Here is a 27237-nt window from a genome sequence, read left to right on the forward strand (position 1 = left end):
AAATCTTAAAAAAAGAAAGAAAAGACAAGGACAAGCAGTGCTCACAAACGATTCTGAGAGTACCACACAGAGCCCGTGTTTGCCCCATGCCCAATCCACACGGCTCATTGATCCCTTTCCGCGGCCCTGTGAACCGGGACATCCTGACCCCACTTTACGGCAGCCAATACCAAGGCCAACAAATGGTGCTGGGCAAAGGTCACACGTGGGTGACCTACAGGCTCCTGACTTCTCAAAGACCCAGGGGTGCAGCAGAGAGCCCCTCACACTGACACTCCAGATACCTTCCCCCCAACTGCCTGCCAGGCAGGAGAGAAATGTCCGCCCTCCGTCTTCTTAATGCAGGCGTTATCATGTCTGCTTGTTCACCGGTGAGCAGGATTTCATGTGGTGCTGTTATAAAAGGTTCAGAAGAAATATAGGGTGTGGGCTTGGGCAGTGTAGCGTGGAGGGAGAATGTCTACTGAACAGGGATGGGGCCCTGGACTCAATGCCTAGAGCCAGGGAAAGGAGAGAGGGGGAGAAAGAAAAGGATCAGAGAGAGAAGGGAACGGAGGGGTGATGAGGACCTGAGGGCTGCATCTCACCCAGTCCCTGAATGGTTCTTCCCAAAGACACAGAGCTCAAGGCTCTCCGAATAAAGCAGGGAAGAGGAAGGGAAGAAGGGGTTCTTGTGATGTCACAGGTACCAGCATCCTCAGGGAAAGCTTAAGATGCCAACTGCCACAGCCCCCCGGGATGATCACTACACTGGCCCTAAATAAAAGACTTCCGATGACAACCACCCAAATCCTTGTGGTCTTCGCAAACACACAGCATCTTTCCTCATGAACCTAAAATGGCCTTCAGAGTCTCTCTTGCTGGCCCTCCTAACCTCTCTCCCAGGCTAAGTTTAAAATCACGTTTCGGACGTGCATTGGTTCATGCAGAAGCATCAGCCTCTCCGAACCAACCCTTCCGTCTCAGAGTCTGGGTTTGACAGGATCTGACACATTTGCGATCGGCCTTAGAGTGCTGGCCAGCTCAGGAGGAGGAATAATAACCAGTACCCTTTGTCTGCGAAGCATTTACTTGCTGTGACAAGTTCCTCTTCAGGAGGCACAGATGTCCCCTGGGTGGGTAGCAGGGTGTCTGCCGCAGGGTGACATGGGCACAGTTCCTCATTAACACCTGGGGCAGGGTGCAAATCTCTAGGGACAGGGGAGCCTTTGGCAGCCAGAGCCGAAGGACTTCAGGAGGCCGGAGGGTAAAGAGGGTGAAACCTGGATGTGGGAGGGGCTCGGGCGACGCCATTGCCTGCTCTTCTGCTCGGCACAAGAGGTTCATTGAGTCAGCTGGGCTCCCGGCCTCCTCCCCACCCCCCTCCCCCGGCTTCATCGTTCCCGCTCCCTGGAAGCAGCAGCCGAGAGCCACGGCCACACTGCTGAGGTTTCTCCCTCTTCCAGACAGATGGCAGAGCTCACAGGAAATCCCATCTAGCCCACCCACCCGCCTGCCCGTCGCTGGGGATGATCAACGCCCGCGCTTTCCAAACCCAAACTCCACGCTCACAACGAGGCGATGATTTTCCCTGGCATTCCGACGATGAGGGATCACCAACTCTTGGGGGGGAGGAAGAGAAGGGGCCCAAGGCCTGGAGCAAGGGGAACCCCCATCACACAAGAGCAAGATTGAGAAATCAAGGCTGAAGCTCAGCTCTGAGTCTGTGCTCCTCTCTGGCTTCACTGAGCCCCTTTCTAGAAGTTTCTGCTAGTCCCAGGACCAGAGGCCTGCGAGCATACAAATGAATGTCAGTTCCCCCAAGATACTGAGCACACGCCAGGCTAAATGAACTCTTGATTCTAGCAGAATCACGGTTAAACACACACAGGGGACTGCCTCTCGGGGACTCGGAGCCCAGAGAAGTGACCGGGAAGTACAAACAGCTCAAGGGGCACTGACCAGCTTCAGGGTATCAGATCGCACACCACTCTGCAGCATGGAAACCCACGGGGACGAATTCATTAAGCGTGCAAAGGATGCCTGTGGGCACACAGTCTAATCCCTTCCCAGGCTTGGGCTGCCGCTTTGGGAGACACGCCTCAAGGTCCCAAGATGTGACATCAGCCGAAACGCGGCCACCACACCTCGTCAACAGAGGCCTTCCTACGATCTCCGTAAAACGGAAGCTCCCCAGACGGTCTCAATTTCAGACCGCGTTGCAGTAGAAAGCAGGGGGTCCAGGGCGCGGCAAGCCGCACACCCCAGAGCTGTCACGTAAAGTGTCAAAGAAGCAGTATGCCGGAAGGCTGGCCGTGGGTCACAGCCACTGAGGGCCTGTGGAGGATAAACCGATGCACACTGGAAGGGCAACACACCCCGGGGGAAACGCCGGGCATCCACACACGCGGGGCTTCTGGGCACACAGCCGGCTGCATACCTTTCCATAAACTTTTGGAAAATATCCCCTCGGAGGCTCTCACAGATTTCTTCGATGTATGGCTGGAAAGGATGGGGAAGAAGAAACACTAGGTCAGTAGGAATGAACCAAAGGAAGCCCACGTGCCAGGGGACTCCGGCCCGAGGTCGGCGACCGGGCTTCCCACGGGGACCCTGGCTGGCCCTGTTTGCCGATGTGGCTGTCCTCCTCGTGAGGAACAGGCTCATCACAGTGTTAGTATCTCAGCCGGCAGTAGTGGGTGGCTGTTCTATGACCTTGAAGCACCGGCCCTAGAGAGGCAGCAGGTAACGGCTCCACCTCCCTATGACCTTGAAGTACATGTCCCCGGGGCGTGGCCTCTCTGGCACCCTAAAGCCCTGAAATGCACAGAGGCAGCTTTCTTCGCTCACTCATGGTTTTTGGACTTAGTCAGGTGGCCGGAACAGCGTTCCAGAACCTGCAACGATTCTGTTATGTACGGTGAGTCTTCCCCCTAACAAATTCCTTTACTCATTAAACAGACTCGTGGGTTTCTCGTGACAGCCAGCTCCCCCTACATTCCACATAGTCAGGGACAGGGACAGCTCTTCAGGAGCTAGGGACACTTCTTCGGTGATCGGAGTTGGCATCGTGAGCCGTGTAGAGGGTCCCAGCCCTTAGCTATGTGGGCCTCTGTCGTCGTCTTGAAATTCTAATTTCTGCAAAGGGGGATCACCTGTTTTCACTTGACACGGGGCCCTGTGAGTGAGTTTCCCAGCGTGCTTTGTGACCTGCTACGAGCCTTTCCCATGTGGGTTGAGTTTTAAAGACCGGAAGCTGACAGACCCACAGCTAACTGTCCTAATCGGCTGTGTTATTAATTAATGTTATACCTTTTTTTTAGACTCGGAGCTAAAGGTACTCAGGAGAAGGGAAAGGAGGCTGCAGGGTGGAGCCGGCGCAGCCGGGGCCTCTAGGGAGTTCCCTGGGGAGGCGCCGAGGGCTGCAGGTTCCTCACCCGGGGCATCAACTGCTGCGCACCTCAGCTGTGCTTCCTCGTTCTGGACAAACAGCCCCATTTTCTCTCCACACACTGGAGCTGAGAACAAAAAGCTGGCGGACGGCCATGCTTCAGCGCTCACCAGAGTCCATGAGATCTTTTGGGAAAATATCTTGATAACACTTGACGAGTTGGATGATGGGAAATTTTAACCTTTTCTGTGTCTTCACTAAAAGTTGGCCAAAATGTGTAGAGAAAGTGGGGAAGGGGGTCTGCAGAGGCAGACGGTGTCGGGGCAGCAGGGAGCTCAGGCAGGGACTCCAGAGCGGGGTCCCCATGTTCATCAAATAGACTTTCTCCACAGGGAACAGGTGGGCGCATCCACGGTTTACTTTTCCATTTTTATCGAACACCCCGTTCTTCCTATTGATCGGGCAGCAGCCAAACCCCTCTCCAGGACGACGTTACCACCATCTGGCCGCATTTTAACAAACCAAACCTGTGCGGATAGCTGCTGATTGCCAGCCCGCCAGGATCCAGAATCACCATGGAGACAGCTCTCTCGGCACGTCTGTGAAGGGAGAGCCACCTTGCATCCCACGAGCGGGCATCTTCCTGACGGCGGCGGACTCCCGCCACCACACCTTCCCCACCATGAGAGCTGCGTCCCCGAAGGCTGTGAGCCCCAATAAACCCGTCTGTCCCGAGGCGGCTTTCTTCAGGCATTTTACAGAACCCCCCCCCCCCCCTGCCCCCACACCCAGGCACATGGGTGAAGGGAGACAAAGCCCAGTGGTCAGCAGGAGGGGTGAGGGCACACGTCCCCTCTAGGGTCCTCAGTTAACCTCAATCTATAAGAGAGGACCGTTGCATCTAATAAATGACAACCAAATAAATAAAATTTAAGAATGTCACTGGCAGAGCACAGGGCCTGGCACCTTTCAGTCACTGGCCAGCCAGGCCCCTCTCCATCTCCAGCCATCAGCCAGGCCCCTCTCCATCATCTCCAGCCAGGCCCCTCTCCATCATCTCCAGCCAGGCCCCTCTCCATCATCTCCAGCCAGGCCCCTCTCCATCATCTTCTCCATCATCTCCAGCCAGGCCCCTCTCCATCATCAGCCAGCCCCTCTCCATCATCTCTCCTCTCCATCTCCAGCAGGCAGCCCCTCTCTCCAGCCAGTCCATCATCTCCAGCCAGGCCCCTCTCCAGCCATCTCCATCTCCATCATCTCCAGCCAGGTCTCCTCTCCTCCATCTCCATCATCTCCAGCCAGGCCCTCCCATCATCTCCAGCCAGGCCCCTCTCCATCATCTCCAGCCAGGCAGCCAGGCTCATCTCATCTCCAGCCAGGCCCTCTCCATCATCTCCAGCCAGGCCCCTCTCCAGCTCTCTCTCAGCCAGGGCCCCGCCAGGCCCCTCTCCATCATCCATCTCATCTCCCAGCCAGGCCCCTCTCCATCATCTCCAGCCAGGCCCCTCTCCATCATCTCCAGCCAGGCCCCTCTCCATCATCTCCAGCCAGGCTCCTCTCCATCTCCAGCCAGGCCCCTCCCATCATCTCCATCTCCATCTCTCCAGCCAGGCCCTCTCCATCCAGCCAGGCTCTCGCCAGCGCCAGGCCCTCTCCATCATCTCCAGCCAGATCAAGCTCCTCCAGCCAGGCAGCCCTCCTCTCCATCATCTCCATCGCAGGCCAGATCACTCTGCCAGGCCACTCTCCAAGCCAGGAGTGGCTCTCCATCATCTCCAGCCAGGCCCCTCTCCACCTCCAGCCAGGCCCCTCTCCATCTCCAGGCAGGAGGAGGACAGGGCACTGAGGTGCTCAGAAGGGATTAATACAGTTCTCCCGGGACCCTGGTCAGTTCTCATGAGAGGATAGTTATGAAAGAACAAGCCTTGTGCCACATCCCCCATCTCTCTGGCCTCAAGCCACCCGCCATGAGAAGAGGTAGTCTAGAGGGTAGCTGGACTCGGGGAGGGGCGGGCTCTAGTTCTGATCTTGGACACAGTATCCCAACTGGTTAAAAGTTAATTAAAGCTCTTTACTGTAGGCAGTCACTTGGTTCTTGAAGATAAATCTTACTTAATGCTGTATTTCATCATCTCCTTCGAGTGAACCTCAAGAGACATGACAAGCAATATATCATACCATCCAGCAATGTCAGACCTGACTGGCTATGGACTATCTACATGCCATGTAGTCGATGGTACAGTTCAGCAATGTCAGACCTGACTGACTATGGGCTATCTGTGCAAATCAGCTGAAAGCCAAAGTTCTCACACTACAAATACCATGGAGATGGCAATGCAGACATTAGCACCACACTGACTGTAAGATATCTAAGCACAGCTTTCATTTGAGGGATGGTGAGAAGGGCAGGCCCCTTGGAAAGCATCCTGTGTGTGCCTACTCCACCAAACCTCCAAGGGTCCCTTTCACTGATGAGCAAAACAGGTTCAGAAGCTGCAGCCATCTGGAGCTGAAGCATGGGCACCTCCTGTCATTGGCCCGGCAGGGATGACGACCATCTAAAAAGACACTTGTGTCCCCTCCTGTCAGCCACCAGACGATGAAACAAGGTGCCGGAGAACTAGAATTCCCCCAGGAATCTATGTTCAAGGGAGGGAGAGGCTGAAACGTGGTGCCAGCCAGAGGAGGGTACGTCACGTGGTTCTGAGAATGCATCGGAACACCTTGCAGGAGACACTACAGCCTGGATAAAGGTGATGGACGGGACGACGCCAGAGTGTGACCAGGTCTGCTCAGCTATGCATACAGCCCTCTACCTAAACCTTATCCTCATGTCAGGACCCAGACGATGGACTTGGGGGGAGGGTGGATCTTTGTCCTTCTCCCCATTTGCCGTGCTTCAGAACTTCCCTTCCTCTGTGTCTCACTATTAATTGGGCTCAGCTATATTTCTTATTAACGACCAGTAGCCAAGCCTAGCTCCTCGGTGTTGCCAGGGGCACGGGCTCTGACCCTTCACTCTGGGAAAATTCCAGGCTGTGCAGACAGGTCCACCTCACTTCAAGGGGAAAGCCATGCCCGATGTGCCATGAGACAGGTTCTCTGAATCTGAGAATTATTGACTTTGTTCTGCAGAAGTCTGTAATGTTCTGAGACACCGAGTTCCAAACCAGTGGGTACAGTCACATGCACCTGTAATGGCCCTGGGGAGATGGAGGGTCCAGGGGCTAGCCTGGGCTTCACCAGTGTATCTCACTGTAAAGAACCTGGTAATGCAATAAAGGAGGAATTCATTCACTTTGCTTTTGAAAACTAATGATTAACGAGGTTCCTTCATTTCTCCATCACTAAGAGAAACATGAACACATGCTACCTGAGACTCCGACTGCCCTCACGACCACCGCCACCTCTACAGAAAACCTATGCTGGAAGAGGCTCTTGGGAGAGATGTTGTTCGGCCTGGACGGCAGCAAACACACACAGGCCTGTGAGCGGAGGAGCCAGCTTTCCAAGTCTCATGTTAAATCTTTGCAGTGTTCAGGGTAGACTCGTGGAGCAACATGGGACCCTGAGGGTTCTCGGAGCATCACTTCTAACTCTCAGGGAAACATAAATCCGGTGGATAATCACCAGAAGCCGTATCACCCCGTTCTTCATAGACACCAAACGCCAAACAGGAGGAAGACTCGGTCCTGTTTTGGCTCGATGGATTTCCAGAACATACAGTTACAGGAAGACTGCATCAGCCTCTTCCCGGGAACATCTGCGAAGCCTGTCAGCAAGGCAGCGGGATGCAGCAAGAGAACCCAGGCACTCTGAGCAGACCACCACGGCATCAATTCCGCTAGCCTAGGAAACCTTATCAGGTCTGAGTGGGAGGCGGGCCAGAGACATTTATTTTGAAGCCATCTTACCTGAAAAAGGGTAGCTGTCACCTGTTTCTTGGAGAGATGGCTCTGGACGTGTTCCACAGCTTGCTTGGAGAATGTCTTAAAAAAAAAAAAAAAGGAAGGAGGGAAGGGAGAAAGAAAGACAGCATGTTTTTAATAAGGAGATGGCATATCTAAAGATCACACATTGCAACAGATGGTTTGACACAGCAATCCTGTAAGAGTAACCTGTGGGCTCTCTGCAGACAGTCCCAAGCACATAGTGTCTTCTGGGTATCCAGAATCCTCCTTTAGGTGCCCAGAATAGAACCCTCAGTAGGTCAAGGTTCCCATGGCAACAGAGTGTAAGGCATCCCACCACTGCCTGACTACATAACCTCTTCCTTCCTCAATGACGACGACAGTTCTACAGAGGTAAGCTGTCGGCTGTGTCGGAGGAAACGGATGCAGGAGCAGGCACGTAGGAATTCAGCACAAGCATTACAAAGCCAGGCCACAGTGGCAGCTGGCTCTGGGTCCAGGAGGTCTCACTGCTGCCCCAGCAGAGGGCGGCTGGGGCCAACAGAGTGGAACTTCCATGTGGGTTACAAAGTCGATCTTCCAGACACCTTTCACCAGCAGTCTGCTCTATGCAGGTTGTTTATCACTGATTAATGCGATGCCTCCATTTCTTACAATTCATAGAATCATGAAAGTATGCTACCCATCTGAGACTGCCCTCACTACCACGGCCACCTTGACAGAAAACCTACACTGGACAAGGCTTTCGGGGAGAAGCCTTTCACCCTAAGCAGCCGCAAACACACACACACACACACACACACACACACACACACACACACACACACACGCCTATCATCGGAGAGGCCAGCTTTCTGAGCCTGGTCCTTTACATCTCTGTAGCGTTCAGGATAGAGGCAGCCAAGCGGCATGGCACTCACGGCGTGTGGATGGTTCTCAGAGCATCATTCCAACTCTTGAACATAAATCTCACTTAATCTGGAGGATAATCACCACAAGCCATTTGAATAAGACCCACTCTTCCAAAGCCCTCCCCCCCCCAACCAATAGCTCAGCAGAGGAAAACCCAGATCACACAGCTTCCATGGAGCACACGCATCCTCCGGGGCTCAGCCAAGGCACCGGGACACGAAGCGGTGAGCATCCGCCCAGCTCCAGTTCCCCCTACACAGCTCAGTGAAGCACAGAAGAGCTGAGAGGGGCCAGCTTGTGCACGGCCACTCACGTCACCGAGAACCGTGACCATACCCTACGTGCCAAGGCATGGCAGGGCCACCCACTCAGCCTTCCTGCCACAGTACGATGTTGTTGTGCCTTTGTGTTGCCCCTGGCCACACGAAGCTCCAGGACACTTGAGATGGGACTGACAGGGAGCCCGGAAGTGACCTCATGTAACTTTAACTGCTTTAAATAAACTCAAATAGCCTATGTGGCTAGTGACCATGGCCCTGGATGGAGTAGGTGAAGACCGTGTGTCCTTTATAAAATGTCCCGCATTGGGACAGAGGCATCCACATGGTAATTTCTACATTGATGCCTGGTCCACTTCTAATGAAGTGAGTTCCTAAGAATCTAGTTTATCCCAATTAGACTGTTTATTTGACTTCTAAGGAAGACAATAATTTTAGCCATTACTTAACTATTCATGAATAAAATTGACATAACTATTCATGAATAAAATTAGCATAATAATTATAGTCCTTATTAATCCCAAGACATCATTGATGATTTATATTAATCAAATTCTGGTTCACCTAATTGTTAAAGTACAGCTAAATTAAAACTAATAAAGCAAGGCTAGGCAAATGGTTCAGTGGTATTTGCCTATCAAGCATAAGGCCCTGGGTTCAATTCTAGATTCCCAAACAATACAGCAACACTAATCACCACATCATCATCACATCACACCATCACCATCATCATATCATCATCACCATCGTCATCGCCATCGTCATCATCATCATCACCATCATCATCATCACATCATCATCACATCATCACCATCATCACCATCATCATCATCACATCATCACCATCATCATCACCATCACATCATCATCACATCATCACCATCATCATCACCATCATCATCACCATCACATCATCATCACATCATCACCATCATCATCATCATCACCACCATCACCACCATCACCATCACCATCACCATCATCCACCATCATCTTGTTTAGATGTAGCAGTGTGTGCTTGCAGTCTTAGCACTTAGGACACTGAGGTAAAAGGATCAGGAGCTGAAGTTCAGCCTGGGCTACGTAGAGAGACCCTGTCAAATAATAATGAGGCCAAGCATGAGAATAAATCCTCATTTCCTTCATCCAGTCTAGAACAGAGTTTTCTTCAGTGATCCAAAGGAGCCCTCTCACAGCCCCAGCTTCTGGAGGTGCCAGCACCGGCTTCGGGAAATAGAGCAAGCGTATGTGTAGCGGGGGACACCGAGTCAGAAAACCAACAGTTGTGGGAGAAGAGACGACCTGGACCCCTTCCCAGGAGTGCAGCCATACAGCTGCGCTCCCTTCTGGAAACACGGGCAGTGTGACCCCCGCCCCCCCCCACACACATGGTGCTGTCTGGGCGGCGGGGTGGGGCACTCACGTGTGTGCAGGACAGGAGCTCCCGCATGATGTAGGCATCGTACATCTGCCGGCTCCGGCGCAGCCGGTCCTCTTCGTTGTCCAGTTTCTCGTATTCTTTTATCTAGATTTCCGGAGGTTGTCAACATTAGCTTTCAGCTTCCTAGAAACCAGCTTTATTTAGAACCACGATTGACCCGGCCAGCAACCCTTCCCACGAGAGATAAGACAGATGACTGAGGCGGTGGTTCCCCTGAAAGGACGACGTTGCGTGGGGGGGATAACGAGGCCACCAAATCAGGCCCAGCTGGAAACGCAGAGGGACCCTGAGCATTTTAATAAGGAAATAAAGACGACCATGGCCACAGCACAGAAGCCAGGGGCCGCCTGCCCGGCCACTTCTCTCCTAAGCACAGATCTTCCAGCCTGGCTGTGCTCCAGCTCTGAGACGGAGCTTATTCATACTCTACCAAAGTTTCAGCAGGGAAAATTAGTCGGGGGATACATCATGAGATTTTTTTCTTTTTTTTTTCTTTCTTTCTTTCTTTTTTTTTTTTTCGAGACAGGGTTTCTCTGTATAGCTTTGATGACTGTCCTGGATCGCTCTCTGTAGACCAGGCTGGCCTTGAACTCACAGAGATCTGCCTGCCTCTGCCTCCCGAGTGCTGGGATTAAAGGCGTGCGCCACCACGCCTGGCTTCATCATGAGAGTTCTAAAAGTCCTATGAAGAAAGCGTGTATTTGGAGGCAGCGTGGCCTCCCGGGTGAAGTATGGGTTGTCCGTCACTAGTGTAACTGCAGGCCTGGTGTGGCATGTGCGGCTGTCATCTCGGCTCTCCAGAGGCAGAGACAGAAGGAGTGTGGCCAAGGCTAGCCTGGGCTAGACAGAGAAACAGGTGGAAGGAAGGGAGGGAGGAAGGGAGGGAGGGAGGGAGGGAGGGAAGGGAGGAAGGACACACTATATTTCAAATGCTATGCTAGGAAAGGCCGTCCGGCTGACCAATGAAGTGGGTTTTAAGGGACACCTGCCATACCTTGGGAATGTTCCCAATCGCTACAATCTGATAAGGGGTCCCCGGTCAGAAGACTGTTCCCATCTCTTTACACACAACATATTTTGACAACACAAAACAAGACTGAAGACAATGGAAATACGAAGGTAGAGACGCCTTCCGCACGCCACGCTGCTGTGTGTGACCCAGTTACACTCCTGGCGTCACACCTGAGAGCCACCCACTGGCACAAACCGGGACTCCCCTGGGGGAGTAGCTGTGACCTTACAGACTGGTGTTCACATAGGGGAATCAAAACCAGTCAATCCCTGCGAAGATTTCTCATACAGATGAGGTCATGGTTTGGGGGGAGAGAGGAAAGGGGAGGTCGTCATTGGGGCCCTGTAACACCTAGCAGGCTCCCACGCTGAGAAGTTACTGGGGTCCCATCAGCAGGGTCACATGGCGGCTAACAGTCATGCCTTTGGTACTTCCGGGACTTGGAATGGAGTCTTCTTGGGGCGGAAGACAACCCAAGAGGACCAGGTTTCAGTCCAGCGGCAGTGAAGTGAAGCTGGTATAACCAGGGACCAGATTCAACTGTCCTACCTCAGTTTCCGAAAACTAACCACACGGCAGCTGCAGAGACGCCGTTGCCGGGTGGCCCACATCAGGCACCGTGCACCCAAGCCATCAGGAAGGAAAGGACCGGGGCTCGGTCGGCCCCTCCGTTGGTTGATTCCTCTGGTTGCATTCTTGGTCTTGGAAGACTCAAGGGTTAACGCCAGAAGGCCTGGATGCCAGAACGGATGCAACCCACGCAGAGGACGGCCAAGGTTTCTCCCCGGACGTGCAAACAACCTCAAGCAAGAGCGCACTGTCCCGGAACTAACATCCCGAACCGCAAGCGTGATGGGAAGCGAGTCTGGGGGACCCGGGGGGCAGAGTGGCATCTGGCGAGTCACATGCTCATTGCCTGGAAGTTTCTAGGATTTGTCTCCTGCGGCTACACGGGCACTCCTGGCTTTGTGAACACATGGGGCACGGCACTGTGTCTGTGCTCTGAGTCTGATCAGCCATATGTGAACACCAGACAGTAAAGCGAGTACAGGGCCGGCACCGAAACTCACATCTCGCTTCCTTCCAGAAGGCTCACTAACTGAAGAGCAGGCCATCAGCCGTGGCTCCGCTGGCCGCAGGGACTCTTGATTTAGGAACACGACCTCTGGTTCTGGCGGGAGCGCTCACCAGGCACTTAGGAGAGTGGGACCATGTAGAGGTGTCTCCGTGCCGAGGAGAAGCGCCTCCAGGGGTGACAGCATGCCCCTATCATGCATGCAGTCGCTCTCTGCTTGGGCACGTTACTGCCCAGGCCACAGCTGTGGTCCCATCTCCACCTCTCTGGGATCTCCAGGGCTTTGCCTCCATTCCTCTCCCTCTCCCACCGGCTTCAGAACACTGGGCACCCTGGAAGGCTTTTGTCATGAGCCACGCACACCTTAGGGAAAGCTATCAGACCCACAGACGTCAGCAACCACAACCGCACTTGCGACCTTTCCTGCTGAGTGTCTACGCCGCATCTCCATTTGGGTTCATCTGAAGGAGCCCTGTCTCCACTTGCGACGGATCACCGCCGCCATATCTCACCCTGGTGACCGTGAGGGTCATCACTGAACTCCACCCTTTGCCTCCATGCCGCACCCGCGTGTCTTCTGGCCCATCGGCCCCTCACACTGGTGCCTCATTCAAAATCCATCACAAACCCAGACAAGTAGCTGAGAGCAGAACGGTCCCCCTGAGACCATGACTGTCAATTTGAGGAAGCACCAGAGAGCGGCCTGACAGACACGGATAATGGAGAAGAGACCGCAAACAGAAGCTAAGAGAGAAGGGCACCCTGGAGATGAAGAGCCGCAAAGGTATCTTCAAATTCCACACAGATATTCTCTCAAACTCGCCGGGTATGTGATGACATGCGGCCATCAGGGCACAGCCAACCTCCGTGGCCCACAAAGGCTGAGGAGCTGACCACGACTCAGTGGTGGCACACCGCACAAGGGTGTGGGAGAGCCAGGTTCGGCGTCCACTGGCGCTGAACAACCTGCACCCTTTTGGGAGTTTGGGGCATCTTTGATTGTCAACCACACCGCTCTGTATGTGCTCCTGTTGTTCACCTGTGGAGGAGATGGACCCACACAGGAAGCAGCAGGTCTGCCGCGAGATCCCGCAAGATCGGGGCTGGAATTCTCGGGGCGAGGACCACACATCCGTGATCACAGTTAGATGTAACAGAACATCTGTGTGATGAAGGGGGAGACGGGAGGCAGCAGAAGGGAACAGTTGTGCTTCTTTGTCTTAGCATCCACTCGCTACGGCCTAGAATCACCTAGGAAGACGGGAATGCTGGGATTTTCTACCGCAGGCGGCCTTTGGGCGAATCTATGGACCACTGTCGCAATTGTTAATTGACTCGAGAAGGCCCAGTCCATCGTGGGTGGCACTATTCCCTGGGCAGGGAAGGGGGGTCCTGAACTGCCTGAGAGGAGAAAGTTAGCCTAGAGCAAGTCAGCAAGGAACAGTCGGAGGGACTTTCTACTGTTAACTGTGCCGTGGGGGCTGGAGAGATGGCTCAGAGGTTAAGAGCACTGGCTGCTCTTCCAGAGGTCCTGAGTTCAGTTCCCAGCAACCACATGGTGGCTCACAGCCATCTGTAATGAGATCTGGTGCCCTCTTCTGTCATGCAGACAGAACACTGTATACATAATAAACAAATTAAAAAAAAACTGTACTGTGACCTGCTTCAAGCTCCTGCCTTGACTTCAGTGACAAATGGTGACCCAGGATTTTAAGCAGAATAATCCCTTCCTTCCCCAACTTGCTCATCTGGGCATTTTATCACAGCAACAGAAATGAAGACAGAACGGCAACTATTAAAAAATAATCAACTGGAATTTCCAGAAGTGCAATTCTGGAAGCTGGAAAAAAAAAAAAAGTTCAGCGGATGGATGGGAGAGCAGGCTGTGGAAGCTAAGAGAAGGGGCGTGTGTGGGTTTGAAGACAGACCAAAGATATTATCCAGTTTCTAGAAGAGAAAGAAAAGCTGAGCAGCGTGTTGAGGCCAACAGTATTCATCAATCATGAAACTATGACCAGAGTCCAGGAAGAGAGGAGAGGGTTTACTCTAAGAAATAATCACCCCAATCGCTTCAGATTGGGTTAGAGATATAAATGTACAGGCTGAAGAATTTCAGCAAACTCGGCAAAATGAATATGATATCTAAAAATCACTCCCTGGAGAGTAGACGAGGATGAATAGGAGTCCTGTACATACAGAGAAACGCTGTAAAGGCGAGCCTGAAAGGGACCTCCCCAGAACCACAAGGAGACGGTGTGGCTGTGGCCACAACACAGGGTGAAAGAGGCCAGTTCCGGACAAAAGAGGGCTTGGATGAGAGACGGGGTACCTCATAGGACGACATTATGTGTGAGCCTGACCACAGAGCTACAACGCACAGGGAAGGTGATAACAGAAATCAAAAAGACCTTCCACAAGGAGAGTGGGAGATTTTAACATCTGCCTCACGCCAGGTGACAAAGACCTGAGATAAACTGAGTCAGGACGAAGATCATCCAGAACACGGCAGAGGCCCCAGATCAGCACACCCAACACGCCTGCTGTATGCTTTTCCACACTAGAACTTGTCACTGCGGCGTCTGTGGTTTCCCTCGCCTGCCCTGCCCTGCCCATTCCCCCCCCCCACTTCCACGCTGCCCTTCTCCATGTCAGTTCCCCACATGCCAAGCTCCTCCCACCACGGCAGCCACCGCGTGGACTCCTGTGCTCTCCTGACCCCGCCTCCACGAGGCCAGTCCTTCTTCTCATCCACGGTCTTGTTTAAATGCCACCTTGCTGAGATGACCTTGAGCCCATCCACGTCCAGTGGCCGCCAACCACAATGCACCACACTGAGTCTGTCTGAGCCACCAAGCGGCTGGTCTGCCTGGGGACACTCGGTCAGTTGGCTGCGGGCTGTCTCTCCCGGAGCGTAAGCTCAGAGACAGCCAGGACTCTGCCCGTTGGTCACGGCACAATGCCAGAGACGCGAGGCTGGTGTTCACGAACGTGGTTGAATAAGTGGGGGCGAAACAATCTTAGGAACTGATCCTCTGCTGTTCTGTCCTCTCTTCTAAGATGGTCTGTGTCATGACAGGTGTCCTGAGAAGTGGGCAGGAACGACCACCCAGGTCACTGGACCTCAGTCTTAAGTCCCCATGATGTCAGCCCCCTGAGTGCAGGGAGCTTAGCGTCTTACACACCGGAGACGGCCATGTGGCTTGTCTCACATCTCACAGCCCTGGAGGGCATGGCTGCAGGCAGACTTTCGTGTGCAAGTCCAGGAAGGGGCAGGATGGAGTTGGGACCCTACCTCCTCTGCCTTCTGAGAGTGGGATCACAGCCAACAATCCCCCTGCCCACTTCCACCCCACCCTGGCTTCTACCGCAGTTATTTAAAGTACGTGTCCATGACTCCACTATTTGATTTGTGGATCTGATGATCCGTGCGTTCATCCACCCTGTCTCTGTGTCCTGTGACCTTGCTTCCAGGCTCCTTCCATGCTGTTTACCCAACAATGAAAGTCTTCTCATTTGTTTTCCTGCTTCCATCAAGGTCAGCCTTCCCTGTGCCCTGCTGGGCAGAGGGAGGGGGCTGGGTACCTCACGGCACAAGGAGCCACATCTATGGCACCCGGTCTGTCTCGGGTTCAATCCCTTCCTGAGTGCGGCCTTCCATGGAGCTCAGGGACGGGTCTTTATTCTAGAGAACAAGGAGTGCTCAGCCTAGCCTGGCGACATTCTACCCTCCTTGGCGTCGGTGTTTGGCATACGTCTTGAGGGACGGGGTCCTTCCCAGCTCATGTGATTCTAGTTGAAACCCTGAAACCTCTCCTTTCTTTCTGTCCCCTGAAGCATCTCTCTGGCCAGAGGGGAGCCTGAATTCCCAGCTCCCCAGCTCCCCCCAAAAGGAGCGGCTGTACCTTAGCGGCTGGACAGGCCACTCCCACCAGGGTGTCCCTGGACTACTTGCTTGGCTCCCAGGAGGTCTACATTCTTTAACCCCCATAAGGCTAAGTTAGGGTTCAATGGACCTTCCAGAAACTTCTGCACTAACTCTTTAGGCACCTGCAATCTCGAGCGTCGCCCATTGTCTTGGGGAACACAGACATCTGCCTGGGAGCCCCAGCCCCACAAAGTCCCCGCTCTAGTCCCCCAAGATGGCCGGGGAGACCTCAGGTGGCAGGCTCCCTTCAAACCCACCCAGCAGCACCCAGCCTCAGCTCTCATGGACACAACCAACATCTATAGATGGCCCAAAAGGCCGGGTGCCGCCTCCGGAGCCTGTAGTCAGCCACACTCTTTCTCACTCATACTCCAAAACCTCTGGAGCAGCGGTTCTCAGCCTTCCCAACGCTGCGACCCTTAATGCAGTTCCTCATGTCGTGGTGACTCCCCCCCCCACGCCCACCACCATGAAATTATTGTTGTTTCTACTTCGTCACTGTAAATGTGCTCCTGTTAGGAGCTGTGATGTAAATACCTGATAGGCAGGACATCTGGTATGTGACCCCTGTGAAAGGGTCGCTGGACCGCCCCCTCCCTCCCAAAGCGTCACAACCCACAGGTTGAGAACCGCTGCTCTGGAGTCTGAGCCCTACGTACATCAGCCCTGGCTGGTGGGCAGGGTCAGCGCTGCTAACACATCTGCCGCCACGAAGGTATTTCGATGAACGTCTGAATCACGTGAGGTACTTACTACGATCTTTGGGGTTTCCCCCAGTGCCTGGCTGAACACACTTTGGAAGAGAATTGCACGAGAGGGCGGAGTCTTACCTCTTCATAGAACTTCACCTGAGGAACGGCTTCGTCGATCTCGTTCAAACAGAAGTCTTTAAATAGCAGGAAGCCTGAAGGGAGAGAGGGAAAACGTCAGCCGGGGAAACGAGGAAATTCTATCCCGGGGGCTTCTTCCAAATGATGTGTTCATAACTCAGCATCTCCCTCCTGCCCCCCGCCCCACACTTCGGGAAAAGGGGGGGGGAATTCAAGAGGCCAAGGACACCTTGGAGGGATAGACCACCACCCCCCATCCCACCCCCACCCCCCCGTGACTGTACCATACCCATGTCTGGCTTGGCATTTTTTCTCTGCTTATGGCCCCTCCCATTGTTTAAATGCACATTGTCACCACCACCTCAGGTCACACGCAGGTCACTATGGTGAGTTCACAGTCCAAGAGGACAGAGACACAGAGCACAGAGGGTGTGTGTGACCACCTTGTGGAAACAGGGCCAGGTGCCCGGGCAAGTGGAGCGTCTACGACCCTTCAAGGCCCTTCCCTCACTCACTACCCCACATCCTAGCACACACATGGGCCACAGCCAGCCACCCATTCCCACGGAATTCCTTGCTCAGGACACCAGGACCACCTTGAGAGCAAGCCGTGCCTCATGCTGGGAACACCCTAACTCCCCCCCCCCCAACAACATTTCCAAGACTCTTTACTCCCTCCGAAGTTGCCCCAAGAGCCACCTTCGCTCCGAGGTCTGCCCTGGGTGAGACACAACACTACATTCCACGTGGGGATGCGTGTCCCTGTCCGTGCACGATTGCCCAAAGGTGAGCGTGCAGGTAAGCGTGTGCACAGGTGCAGGCTAGATGTCACCATCAGGTGTCTCCTGGTGAGCTCTGGAACCTGCCCGTCTCTGCACCCCCGGTGCTGGAGTTCGAGGTGAGCGCAGATACACCTGGTTTTTCAGATGGGGGCCGGGCATCCTCACTCAGATTCCTTAAGCTTACATGGCAAGCTTATCTCACGAAACTGCACCGAGCACCCCCTGGCCCAGGAGAGCGTACCTCTTCCCACAGCTTCCCCCACTGGCTTCCAGGGAGACACCCACCGCTCTAGCTAGTTTTCTGAGTCTGAAGCACACCCCCCTCCCCCCCGGCCTTCACAACCATGACACCTAGCAGAAGCCTCACAGTCAAGCCTGAACAAGCCAAGCACACTGAGGGTAGAGATGGAAGAATTAAAAAACTCCAGAAGGTTGGGGGCCAAGAAGATGGCTCGGCCACTGAAGGTGTCTGCCTGCCAAGCCAGAAGAGGGTGTTAGATCCCCTGGAGCTGGATACGAGGTAGATGTGAGCGGCCAGGGGTGAGTTCTGGTGTTTGAACACCCCGGCCTCCCCCGGCCTCTGGAAGAGCAGGGAGCACTTCCTAACCACTGAGCCACATCTCCTGCTCCCAGATGAAACTCTTGTAAGGCAATTTTAAAAATAGAAACGTCTCAATAAAAGAGCGGGCACATGTCTGGGCATGATGGTTTTGGGTAAAGACACGCAGAAGGGTCTCCATGTGCCTACCATTCTCTCAACGTAAATTATGCACTCTTGAGACTCCCCTTCCCAACCCCTAGGAAAGCCAGGTCACAAAGACTGTGCTCGGTGTGGGCCTCCCCCACTGCTGGGGAGGGCTGTGAGTACCATGGCTCCTCCCACCTCTGAATCCATAGACACAGGAGGGACCCTGCTGCCCAGTGACTGGAGACCAAGTGTACGGGGATGGGGACTCACCAGGAGGATGAGAAAGGGCACATGTGCCATGAAGGCAGGAGGGCCTCCACTCAGCGCCAATGAGCATGGCCACGGAATTAAAGCCAGTGGGAACTGGAACTGCGGCCCAACTCAGAATGGACAGAGTTCAGACCCTTCAGGAGTGAAGGTGTGGGTCGTCCCACAGGTAAAGACCTCAGGGCAGCAGAGGTCCCCGGCCATGGAAGGTAGCTGTGACCACCAGCCAGGGCCAAGCAGCCAGGCTCAGAAATGATAAGCTGTATGAAGACTTCCTCCGTATTTTAGGTATGAGTCTGTGTGGACGCTAAGCCAATATCTCTTATTTCTTCCCCCTTCTATCCTCTCACGGGACGGACCCACTTCCCCTTAGCTTGTGAGCACTGTTAACTCTATGCACCTCATGGGATGTACCTTGAAGGACGGTGGGGGTGGGGGGGAGGGAATAGTAGCCATTATCCCAGGTCTTTTGTACCCTCATGGAAAAACAGTTGCTGTGTTTTCTGTTGTACAAGCTGCTTGGCCAAGACAGAAGAGCCACTGAAGGCAGGCGCACCACACACACACACACACACACACACACACACACACACACACACGGAAGCAGACGGTCGACTGTAAGCCACACTGGGTGGCAGAGAACACTGTGTGTGCGCGCGCGTGCGCACGTGTGTGTGTGTGTGTGTGTGTGTGTGTGTGTGTGTGTGTGTGTGTGTGTGTGTGCACGTGTACACAGAGCTGTAACTGAGAACCAAAGTCGTGGCTCGTTCGGAGAGCGGTCATCCTGTGCCCCTCCAAGACGGGAGTGCCAGGAAACCCAGGGAAGGCTGAAGGGTCCATCCAGAGAGAGGATGGTCACGGAGACAGGAAAAGGAGGGCGCCCAGGGTGCCGCCGCTGCTGGCGTGGGGGTGGACTGTGAGCACTTCAGTGGCCAGGTCCCTGGTGGGTGTGGGCTGGGGAGCAGCTCATCGGCGAGTTCCCTGGCACTGTGCCGTGGCCAGCTCAGAGAGGAGCCCTGTCCCTAAGACACACAAACTCATTCGTGTTTGACGGGCATGGCATATTCAGTTCACCAAAGGACGGACACACACACACATATACAGAGAGAGAGAGAGAGAGAGAGAGAGAGAGAGAGAGAGAGAGAGAGAGGATACAAGAAGAAAGTGAGGAAAAGAAAAAGCACAGGGCTTCTAGCATCAGCTCCTTAACCTGCTTTGGGGACTGAGGACACTTAAAATGACAGAAAAACACAAAATTATATTTTTAAAAAAAGACCAATTAGAGCCAAGTGGTACCCACATACAATCCAGCACCCAGGAGGCTGAGGCAGGAGGACCGCTAAAATCCTAGACCAGCCTGGGCTGTGTAGTGGCCTAGAGGGTGAGACCGTGTCTTAAAAATAAAACAAACCATAGCCAAACAGTGGCGGGGGTAAAATAAAAAAATAATTTATGGTTATATAATTTCCTGGAGGAGGCATTTTATTACGCTGGAGAGATAGCCACACTCTTGCCTTCAAAAATTAAAATTTTTATGTGTCCAATAATGGAAACAAATGCTAACAGTGTGGCTTTCAAATATGCATCCCCTTTATAATTAGCAATTTCCTAACCACTTGAGATCGTTGAGTTTGGCACTAAAGAAAAAAAAAAAAAAACCTCGAGTACATTCTATCCTTGAGCAAACACGAAAGGATGGAGATGCTAATATAATTTACCTGGAGTGCATTTTCTAAGATCCATCGCAATGAACCTGATGCTCAGAGGCGGGAGCGGAGTCACCTAGTCAACCGCGACCACACGCTCCGAGAGTTCTCCGCAATGCCTTCAGGGGGCTCTTCCCACCTCCCACATTTCCCCCCAGCACCTTTCAGAAACCACTGAGCGAGCGGGCACCCCCATACCCCTCACCCCCAACCCCCAGTGAGATGGCTCAGTGAGGAAAGCAGCTTGCCACCAAAACTGACAACCCGAGTTTGATCCCCAGGACTCGTGTGAGAGAAGTGACTTGTCCTCTGACCTCTACAGGTGCAGCTCCTCAGACACATGCGCACGCGCACATGCACACGCACACGCACACGCACACGCACACGCACACACACACACACACAGTAGAGTTTTAAAAAGAAAAGGGTCTTGCATCAGTCTCCAGAGGGTCTTCAGCTCTAAGATTCTAGTTTTTCTAAATACAACAAAGTGGATCGAACAATCACCTCCTGGGACGAGTGGTTAGACATCAGGTGAGGCAGGAATCATGCTGTAAAGACCAGGGGACAGTGAAACAGAGGTGGGCTGTGGGGGCCACCGCGAGCAAGCTTGGAGCACCCAGACTGGAGACGCCAGAAACTCAATGGCCCAGGAATAAAAATAGAATTACCCAAAGGGCAGACAGTGAACACCCGCCATAATCGTGTTGTGTAGGATAACGAAAAGCCCTGGTAATGCAATCATCTGCATCGCATCTTCTTACAAAGTTACCAAGGCTAAGCCAAGCAGCTCCAGATTCGACATGAAAAATGCACAACCTAAAATACTGTCTTGAGACGAGCAGCGTCTGTCTAGAAACGGAGCTGCAATGCAATCAAGGACTTCAAGGTCACGCGATGAGATCAACTAACTCAATAGATTTACTTTGAGCTTTGGCGTAGGGCAACGCAAGACACCGTGCACAGCAGGGCAGTTCATCGTGACACCAAACGGTGCGACATCCGGGAGCAAGTCTAGCCAGGTACGTGCATGACTCCTAAGATAATGAATACAGCCGAGGAAACACAAATAAGCAGAGAGAAACACCATGTTGGTGGACGGGAAGAATTAGGTCCTCCTTTGTCTTAGCGTGATCCCAGGGCAAGGCTCAGCAGGAAACTTTGTAAAACGCCAGTCAACAAACTCTAACATTCATGTGAAAGAAGGCAGACAGCAAAGGTCCAGGCTGGGACTCTCTGGGGACATATTCAACTCCCGCCTTCTACACACTGTGCATGCATGCAGAGCAGTGGGTCGAATGGAAGACAGGCGTGCAGGGACATCGCTGGAGCTTTTAAAACAAGATACTACAGCTCAGTGCACAGAGAAGACCTGCGAGGGACTCCTGAACCTCTGTGCGACCGTGACTGCTCGGCGTGAGCAACCAGAACCGCTGGGGACGTCACAGGCGAATGGACCCTAAGAAGAATGTGACTCCAGATGCTAAACACCGTAGAGAGAACCAAGGAGAAAGGCTTTGCAACTTCGAGGTTAGCAAAGGTCACTAATAGCCCTACCCGTCTAGTAGAAGGAAAACTCAGCAAAGCGCACATTGGTATGCATTACAGCTTCTGTGTTTAGAAGCTGCAAAAGAAGCCTGAATCCGTAGACCCTGGGAAGAACTCTGAAAACTCCACTCTAGGCACGGAATACTGGTGCATAGAGCCGTGTCCAGCATCCTCAGCCATCGGAGTGAGGGGTCAGACTCTCATGCATCCCACACACAGGATGATAAAGGGAGCCTTGAACAGTAAGTGGAGAAGCAAATTCAAAGGGGAAACCCAGAGGCACTCAGCAAAACAGATACCGCACAGCACACCCTGCTGCTCCGGACGGATCTGGCCAGCCCACGTTACCAGTCCTCAGTGTTCCCTCTCGACTCATCTCCGTTCCAACAGGAGCCAACAAATATAATAAAATGAACACACAGCTCACTGCCTCCCTGATGCACTTGCACGTCCTTTTAAGTTTAAAAGCTTTAGTCACGTTTGTTTTATTTACCCATTTATTTCCATGTGTAATAGTGTGTGTGTGTGTGTGTGTGTGTGTGTGTGTGTGTGTGTGTGTGTGTGTGTGTGTACCAGCAAGCATGTGGAGGTCAGAGGAGTCAGCCCCTTTGCAGGGGTCAGTTCCCTCCTTCACGCAAGGAGGAAAGAACCTGGGTTGTCAGGTTTGATGGCAAAGCACCTTTATCTACTGACCATCTCGCTGGCCCCCTTGTTAAACTTTTTGTTCTTGTTATTATTTTATTTTGCTCGATTTTTTTTGAGACGGGGTTCCTCTGTGTAGCTTTGGTGCCTGTCCTGGATCTCACTCTGCAGACCAGGCTGGCCTCCAACTCAGAGATCCGCCTGGCTCTGCCTCCCGAGTGCTAGGATTAAAGGTGTGCGCCGCCATAATTGTGCATGGTGATGGGAGCTTTTGCACGTGGACTTTACACCTTCCCAGAAAGAAGCCACAGTGGGTACACTGCCATTGAACCCGAGAGCGGCCACGCTGCCCGAGTTGAAATCCAGGCCCTGGCTGTTCCCAGGAAACCCAACACACTCTCGGAGGAGTTATGGGATCCTTTATGGACAAACTGTTTTGAGTCCTGTGAACAAGAGGGCAAAGGGCTGTGTCTGAGGCCAGAGGAAAATCCACAGGACGTTCTTGACGGGAAAGCGAAACAACGGAAGCGGAACAGAAGGAAAATTCTAGAACACTGGGGCAGGAACACTGTACCCAACCCTTCCAAGAGCTGGATTCCTTCCTTAAAGTGATTTTGTCATGGACCGATAGAATGTACAACGAAAGTCTCCAGCCATAGAGCAAGGGGGGGGGGAGAGGGGTTGGGACGGCTCCCCCAGGTTCCAACCCTTTCTTCACGGCTCCTTGTCTTAGGATTCCTGCTGCTGTGAGAAGCACAATGACTGAAAAAAGCAACGCAGGGGGGAAGGGGGAATTCAGCTTACAGTCCCACAGCACAGTCGCCATCACTGGAGGAAGTCAGGACAAGAACTCACACAGGGCAGGATCCTGGAGGCAGGAGCTGATGCAGAGGCCATAGAGGAGAGCTGCTTACTGACTTGCTCCCCATGGCTTGCTCAACCTGCTGTCTTATAGAACCCAGGACCACCAGCCCAGGGATGGCCCCACCCACCATGGGCTGGGTCCTCCCCCAAGCATCACTAATCAAGAAAATGCCCCACAGGCTTGTCTATAGAGAATCTGATGGAAGAGTTTTCTCAAGTAATGTTCCCTCGTTCCAAATGACTCTGGCGTGTGTCAAGGTGACAGAAAACTAACCGTGACATTTCTTCTCCAGCACAAACCCTGACAATTAGGCAGATTTCAAATGATTTACGAGGAAATTGAGATAGTCTAATAAACCACCAGACAAATATTACCCAAAGAGCGGTGTAAAAACATCCACCCACACTGGCTCTGTGGATGTCAGGCTGGAGGGTGTCACAGACCACACGGGCCCAGCATGTCCAGACCCAAAATGAGGAAATGTGGCAGCCAAGAGCAGCCACTGGGCAAGGTATATCCACCCTGTGTTCCAGGCTGACCAAGTCCCAGGGGACCGTCTTCCCAGGGTTACCAGGTTTCAAACAAGTTTCTGCTGTGGGATGCTCTGTATGGCAAATGTGTTGCTCTGATTGGTTAGTAAATAAAACACTGATTGGCCAGTAGTCAGGCAGGAGGAAGTATAGGCGGGACAAGGAGGAGAAGAATTCTGGGAAGTGGAAGGCTGAGTCAGAGACACTGCCAGCCGCCACCATGACAAGCAGCATGTGAGGATGCCGGTAAGCCACGAGCCATGTGGCAAGGTATAGATTTATAGAAATGGGTTAATTTAAGCTATGAGAACAGTTAGCAAGAAGCCTGCCACGGCCATACAGTTTGTAAGCAATATAAGTCTCTGTGTTTACTTGGTTGGGTCTGAGCAGCTGTGGGACTGGCGGGTGACAAGATTTGTCCTGACTGTGGGCAAGGCAGGAAAACTCTAGCTACAAGTTTCCTGAAAACGAAAGAAACTCTTGCACTTCACATGTGTGTTACACGTTATACATAAGACACGAGGAGGCCTCGGAGCTGTCATGCACTGACTAGAGAAACCCAGAAAGCCAACAGCCGCCTTGAGGACAGGAGCAGATTGGCCTGTGGAAGGACAGGCGCTAAGGGCTCACCACAGTTTCCTTACACCAGACAAGCATCCCGCACCCTAGGAGGCTGCAGTTCCTCCAACATCCAGTGTCTTTTCCCACCAGCCCTTCCCCAGCACCATCCCAGTGCTGCTGCAGACATTAGAAAGCACACATTTCCCCACACCTGTTTTGCCCCACAAAGGGCAGTCACCACATCCTACCTACCCAGGCCAGCCCAGGGGCCAGCAGGTAAGCTCCACGCACCATATCTGCACACTGTATTTACACACTGCATTCACCACACATCTGGCCTCCACGCACTAAGACCTCAGCACACTCTTCTCCCACTTGCCGATTCTCCACAGGACATTCCTCGGCCACCTGCCCTCCAGCTTCAGCTGGCTGGACCTTGCTGTGCCTTCAGGACTTAAAGCAAGTCTTAAATGGAGCAGTAACCTCCATCAGTGACCCCCTCAGAGGCCCAGGGAACCCTCCATGTCCTCTTATCTCCCTACAATAGATTCCTAACTTTCCCAAGGCCTCGTTTCAGGACCTGGAATCACCAAGGAGGCACATCTCCAGGCACACCTGTGAGAGGTTATCTTGACTGAGTTAACGGAGAAGACCTGCCCACTGTAGGTGACGCCATTCCCTACACTAGGGTCCTGGGCTGTAGGAGTGGAGAGGCAACCTGCATTTATCACTCTCTGCTTCCTGCTAGAGGATGTCATGTGATCAGCTGTCATGTGATCAGCTTCAGGCGCCCCCTGCATTGACTTCCCCACCATGATGGACTATGCCTTGAATTGTGAACCAGAGTCAACCCTCTCTCCCTGTCTTAGGGTTTCTATTGCTGTGGAGAGACACCATGACCACGGCAACTCTTATAAAGGAGAACACTTCATTGGGGCTGGATTACAGTTTCAGAGGTTTAGTTCGTCATCATCATGGCGGGGAGCATGGTGGTGTGCAGGTTAGACATGGTGCTGGAGAAGGAGTTGAGAGTTCTACATACTGATCTGCAGGCAGGCAGCAGGGTGTGAACTGAACTAGGTGTAGCTTGAGCACAGGAAACCTCAAAGTCCCTCCCCCACCCCCATGACACACTTCCTCCAACAAAGCCACACCTACTCCAACAAAGCCACGCCTCCTAATAGTGCCACTCCCAATGAGCTTATGGAGGCCAGTCACATTCAAACTACCACACTCCCCTGAGTGCTCTTGTTAGAGTATTTTATCACGGTCACCAGGAAAGGAACAAAGGCCCAGGCTGCCTTCAAACTCATGTCTGAGTCCACCTCCTGAGTACAGGGACTGTGGGCATACATCACCACTCAGGGTTGGAAGTCTTCATGCCAGCCATTGAAGATCTACATGAGTGCCCCTCACGACAGCCTGGCAGACTGTCCCACGGGGCACCATGACAGAGGTGACTGTTGTATGAGCCCTGGCCAATACAACACTTCCTGGAGTGGTGGGCAGACCTCTCATGTCTCCTTGTCCACACGGCACAGCCTTTGGAACTGACAGCTAGGACCATGTTCAGGGAGTCGCCCCACCCCCTTGGGTGAGTAGCTTTTCTGCTTCTGTCTCCCTCTCACCCACCAGGTCAGACTCATGTGAGGACAGGGGTTCACCCTTCTTTCCTCTGGGCCCCCTGGCTAGGGCCGACTGGGAAGCCGTGGTGAGTTCTAGAGGAAGGGAAGTATGGAGGTGTACACAGGCCATAGAAAGAATCTGGAAGGCCCTGACGCAGGGACTTTCCACTGAGATGACCCTGTGACTTCAGCTCAGGAAGGGCAAGTCCCTGCAGAGGCGTGGAGGAGGGGGGGCAGGGATGATCCACTACACCGCAGGGTCTCGAATGTGCTGTTGAGGTTGCTTCATCCAGCGGCCCGGGGACCCATTTGCAAGAAACCCACATTCGATATATATCAGCTGGACGGCATCGTGTTTGCTGGAAGCTTCCAACTGCCAAAAGGCCTGTGGGGAATCGTTTTAATAAAGTGGGCAATTGTTTTAGAAGGCATGAAAATTTCAGCTTGCAAGTCCAGAGCTGAGGATATTTGAGCCAAGTCACCTCCTGAACACTCAGCCCTGAGCGAAGCTGAGATTCCACATTGGGAATTCAAACCCTTCACCAGTTGTCTCAAGGAACAACACACACACACACACACACACACAACACACACACACACACACACGCACGCCAACAAAAACCCACATTCTCCACATAAGTACCAGTGGATGCTTCAGAAAACAAGGGTTGTAGGCAATACAACAAAATGACTGTCACTGTCCCTTAGATTTGAAAAAAACCCCAGGTACCCAAATCCTGAGGTGTCCAAGGCCCTCTCATAAAATGTCCCTCCCGTGTGGAACCTGGACCCATACAGTTCCCATCTTCCCACTATAAGAAATAGATTGTGAGCCCCAGGTCTGTGGTAGCGCACGCCTTTAATCCCCCCTTCCCCCCCCCCGCCCCTCGCACTCAGGTGGCAGAGACAGGTGGATCTCTGGAGGTCTGAGGTCAGCCTGGTCTACAGAGTGAGTTCTAGGACAGCCAGGGCTGTGACACACAGAGAAACCCTGTCTCAAACAGAAAAGGAAGAAATGGGTTGTGGTGTCCCTTTGCAGCGTGAGATGTGCTTGGAGTCCTTTAGGGTGACTGGTAAGCAAGAGTCCCTCCTGCCCCTTATCTCAGAACCCCGAAAGCTGGAGCATCACAGGCAGTTGGCTGTGTGACTGAGCCCAGAGGTGGGGAAAAGGGCAGTCTCAAGCCCAGAATTATTCATTAGATCAGGCTTTGCATCCTAGGCCAATAGGATGGGAATTTGGGTGGCAGTTAAGTCCCAGGGAGAGAGAAC

At 53.0% G+C, this 27237-nt stretch overlaps 1 protein-coding gene across 1 annotated transcript in view; it reads right to left on the reverse strand.

Annotated features, from left to right (window-relative positions):
* The window catches only part of Grk3 (G protein-coupled receptor kinase 3), a 96893-nt gene that overhangs the window by 38677 nt on the left and 30979 nt on the right, over window positions 1–27237 (reverse strand). The window contains exons 3-6 of the mRNA XM_028858804.2: window positions 16755–16828; window positions 9895–9996; window positions 7285–7359; window positions 2420–2481 (exon numbers count right to left, since the gene is read on the reverse strand). Coding sequence (XP_028714637.1) covers window positions 2420–2481; window positions 7285–7359; window positions 9895–9996; window positions 16755–16828 — 313 coding nt within the window. The remainder of the gene's footprint in view (window positions 1–2419; window positions 2482–7284; window positions 7360–9894; window positions 9997–16754; window positions 16829–27237) is intronic.

This window comes from Peromyscus leucopus, chromosome 23, assembly GCF_004664715.2.
Source record: "Peromyscus leucopus breed LL Stock chromosome 23, UCI_PerLeu_2.1, whole genome shotgun sequence".
Classification (NCBI taxonomy): domain Eukaryota; kingdom Metazoa; phylum Chordata; class Mammalia; order Rodentia; family Cricetidae; genus Peromyscus; species Peromyscus leucopus.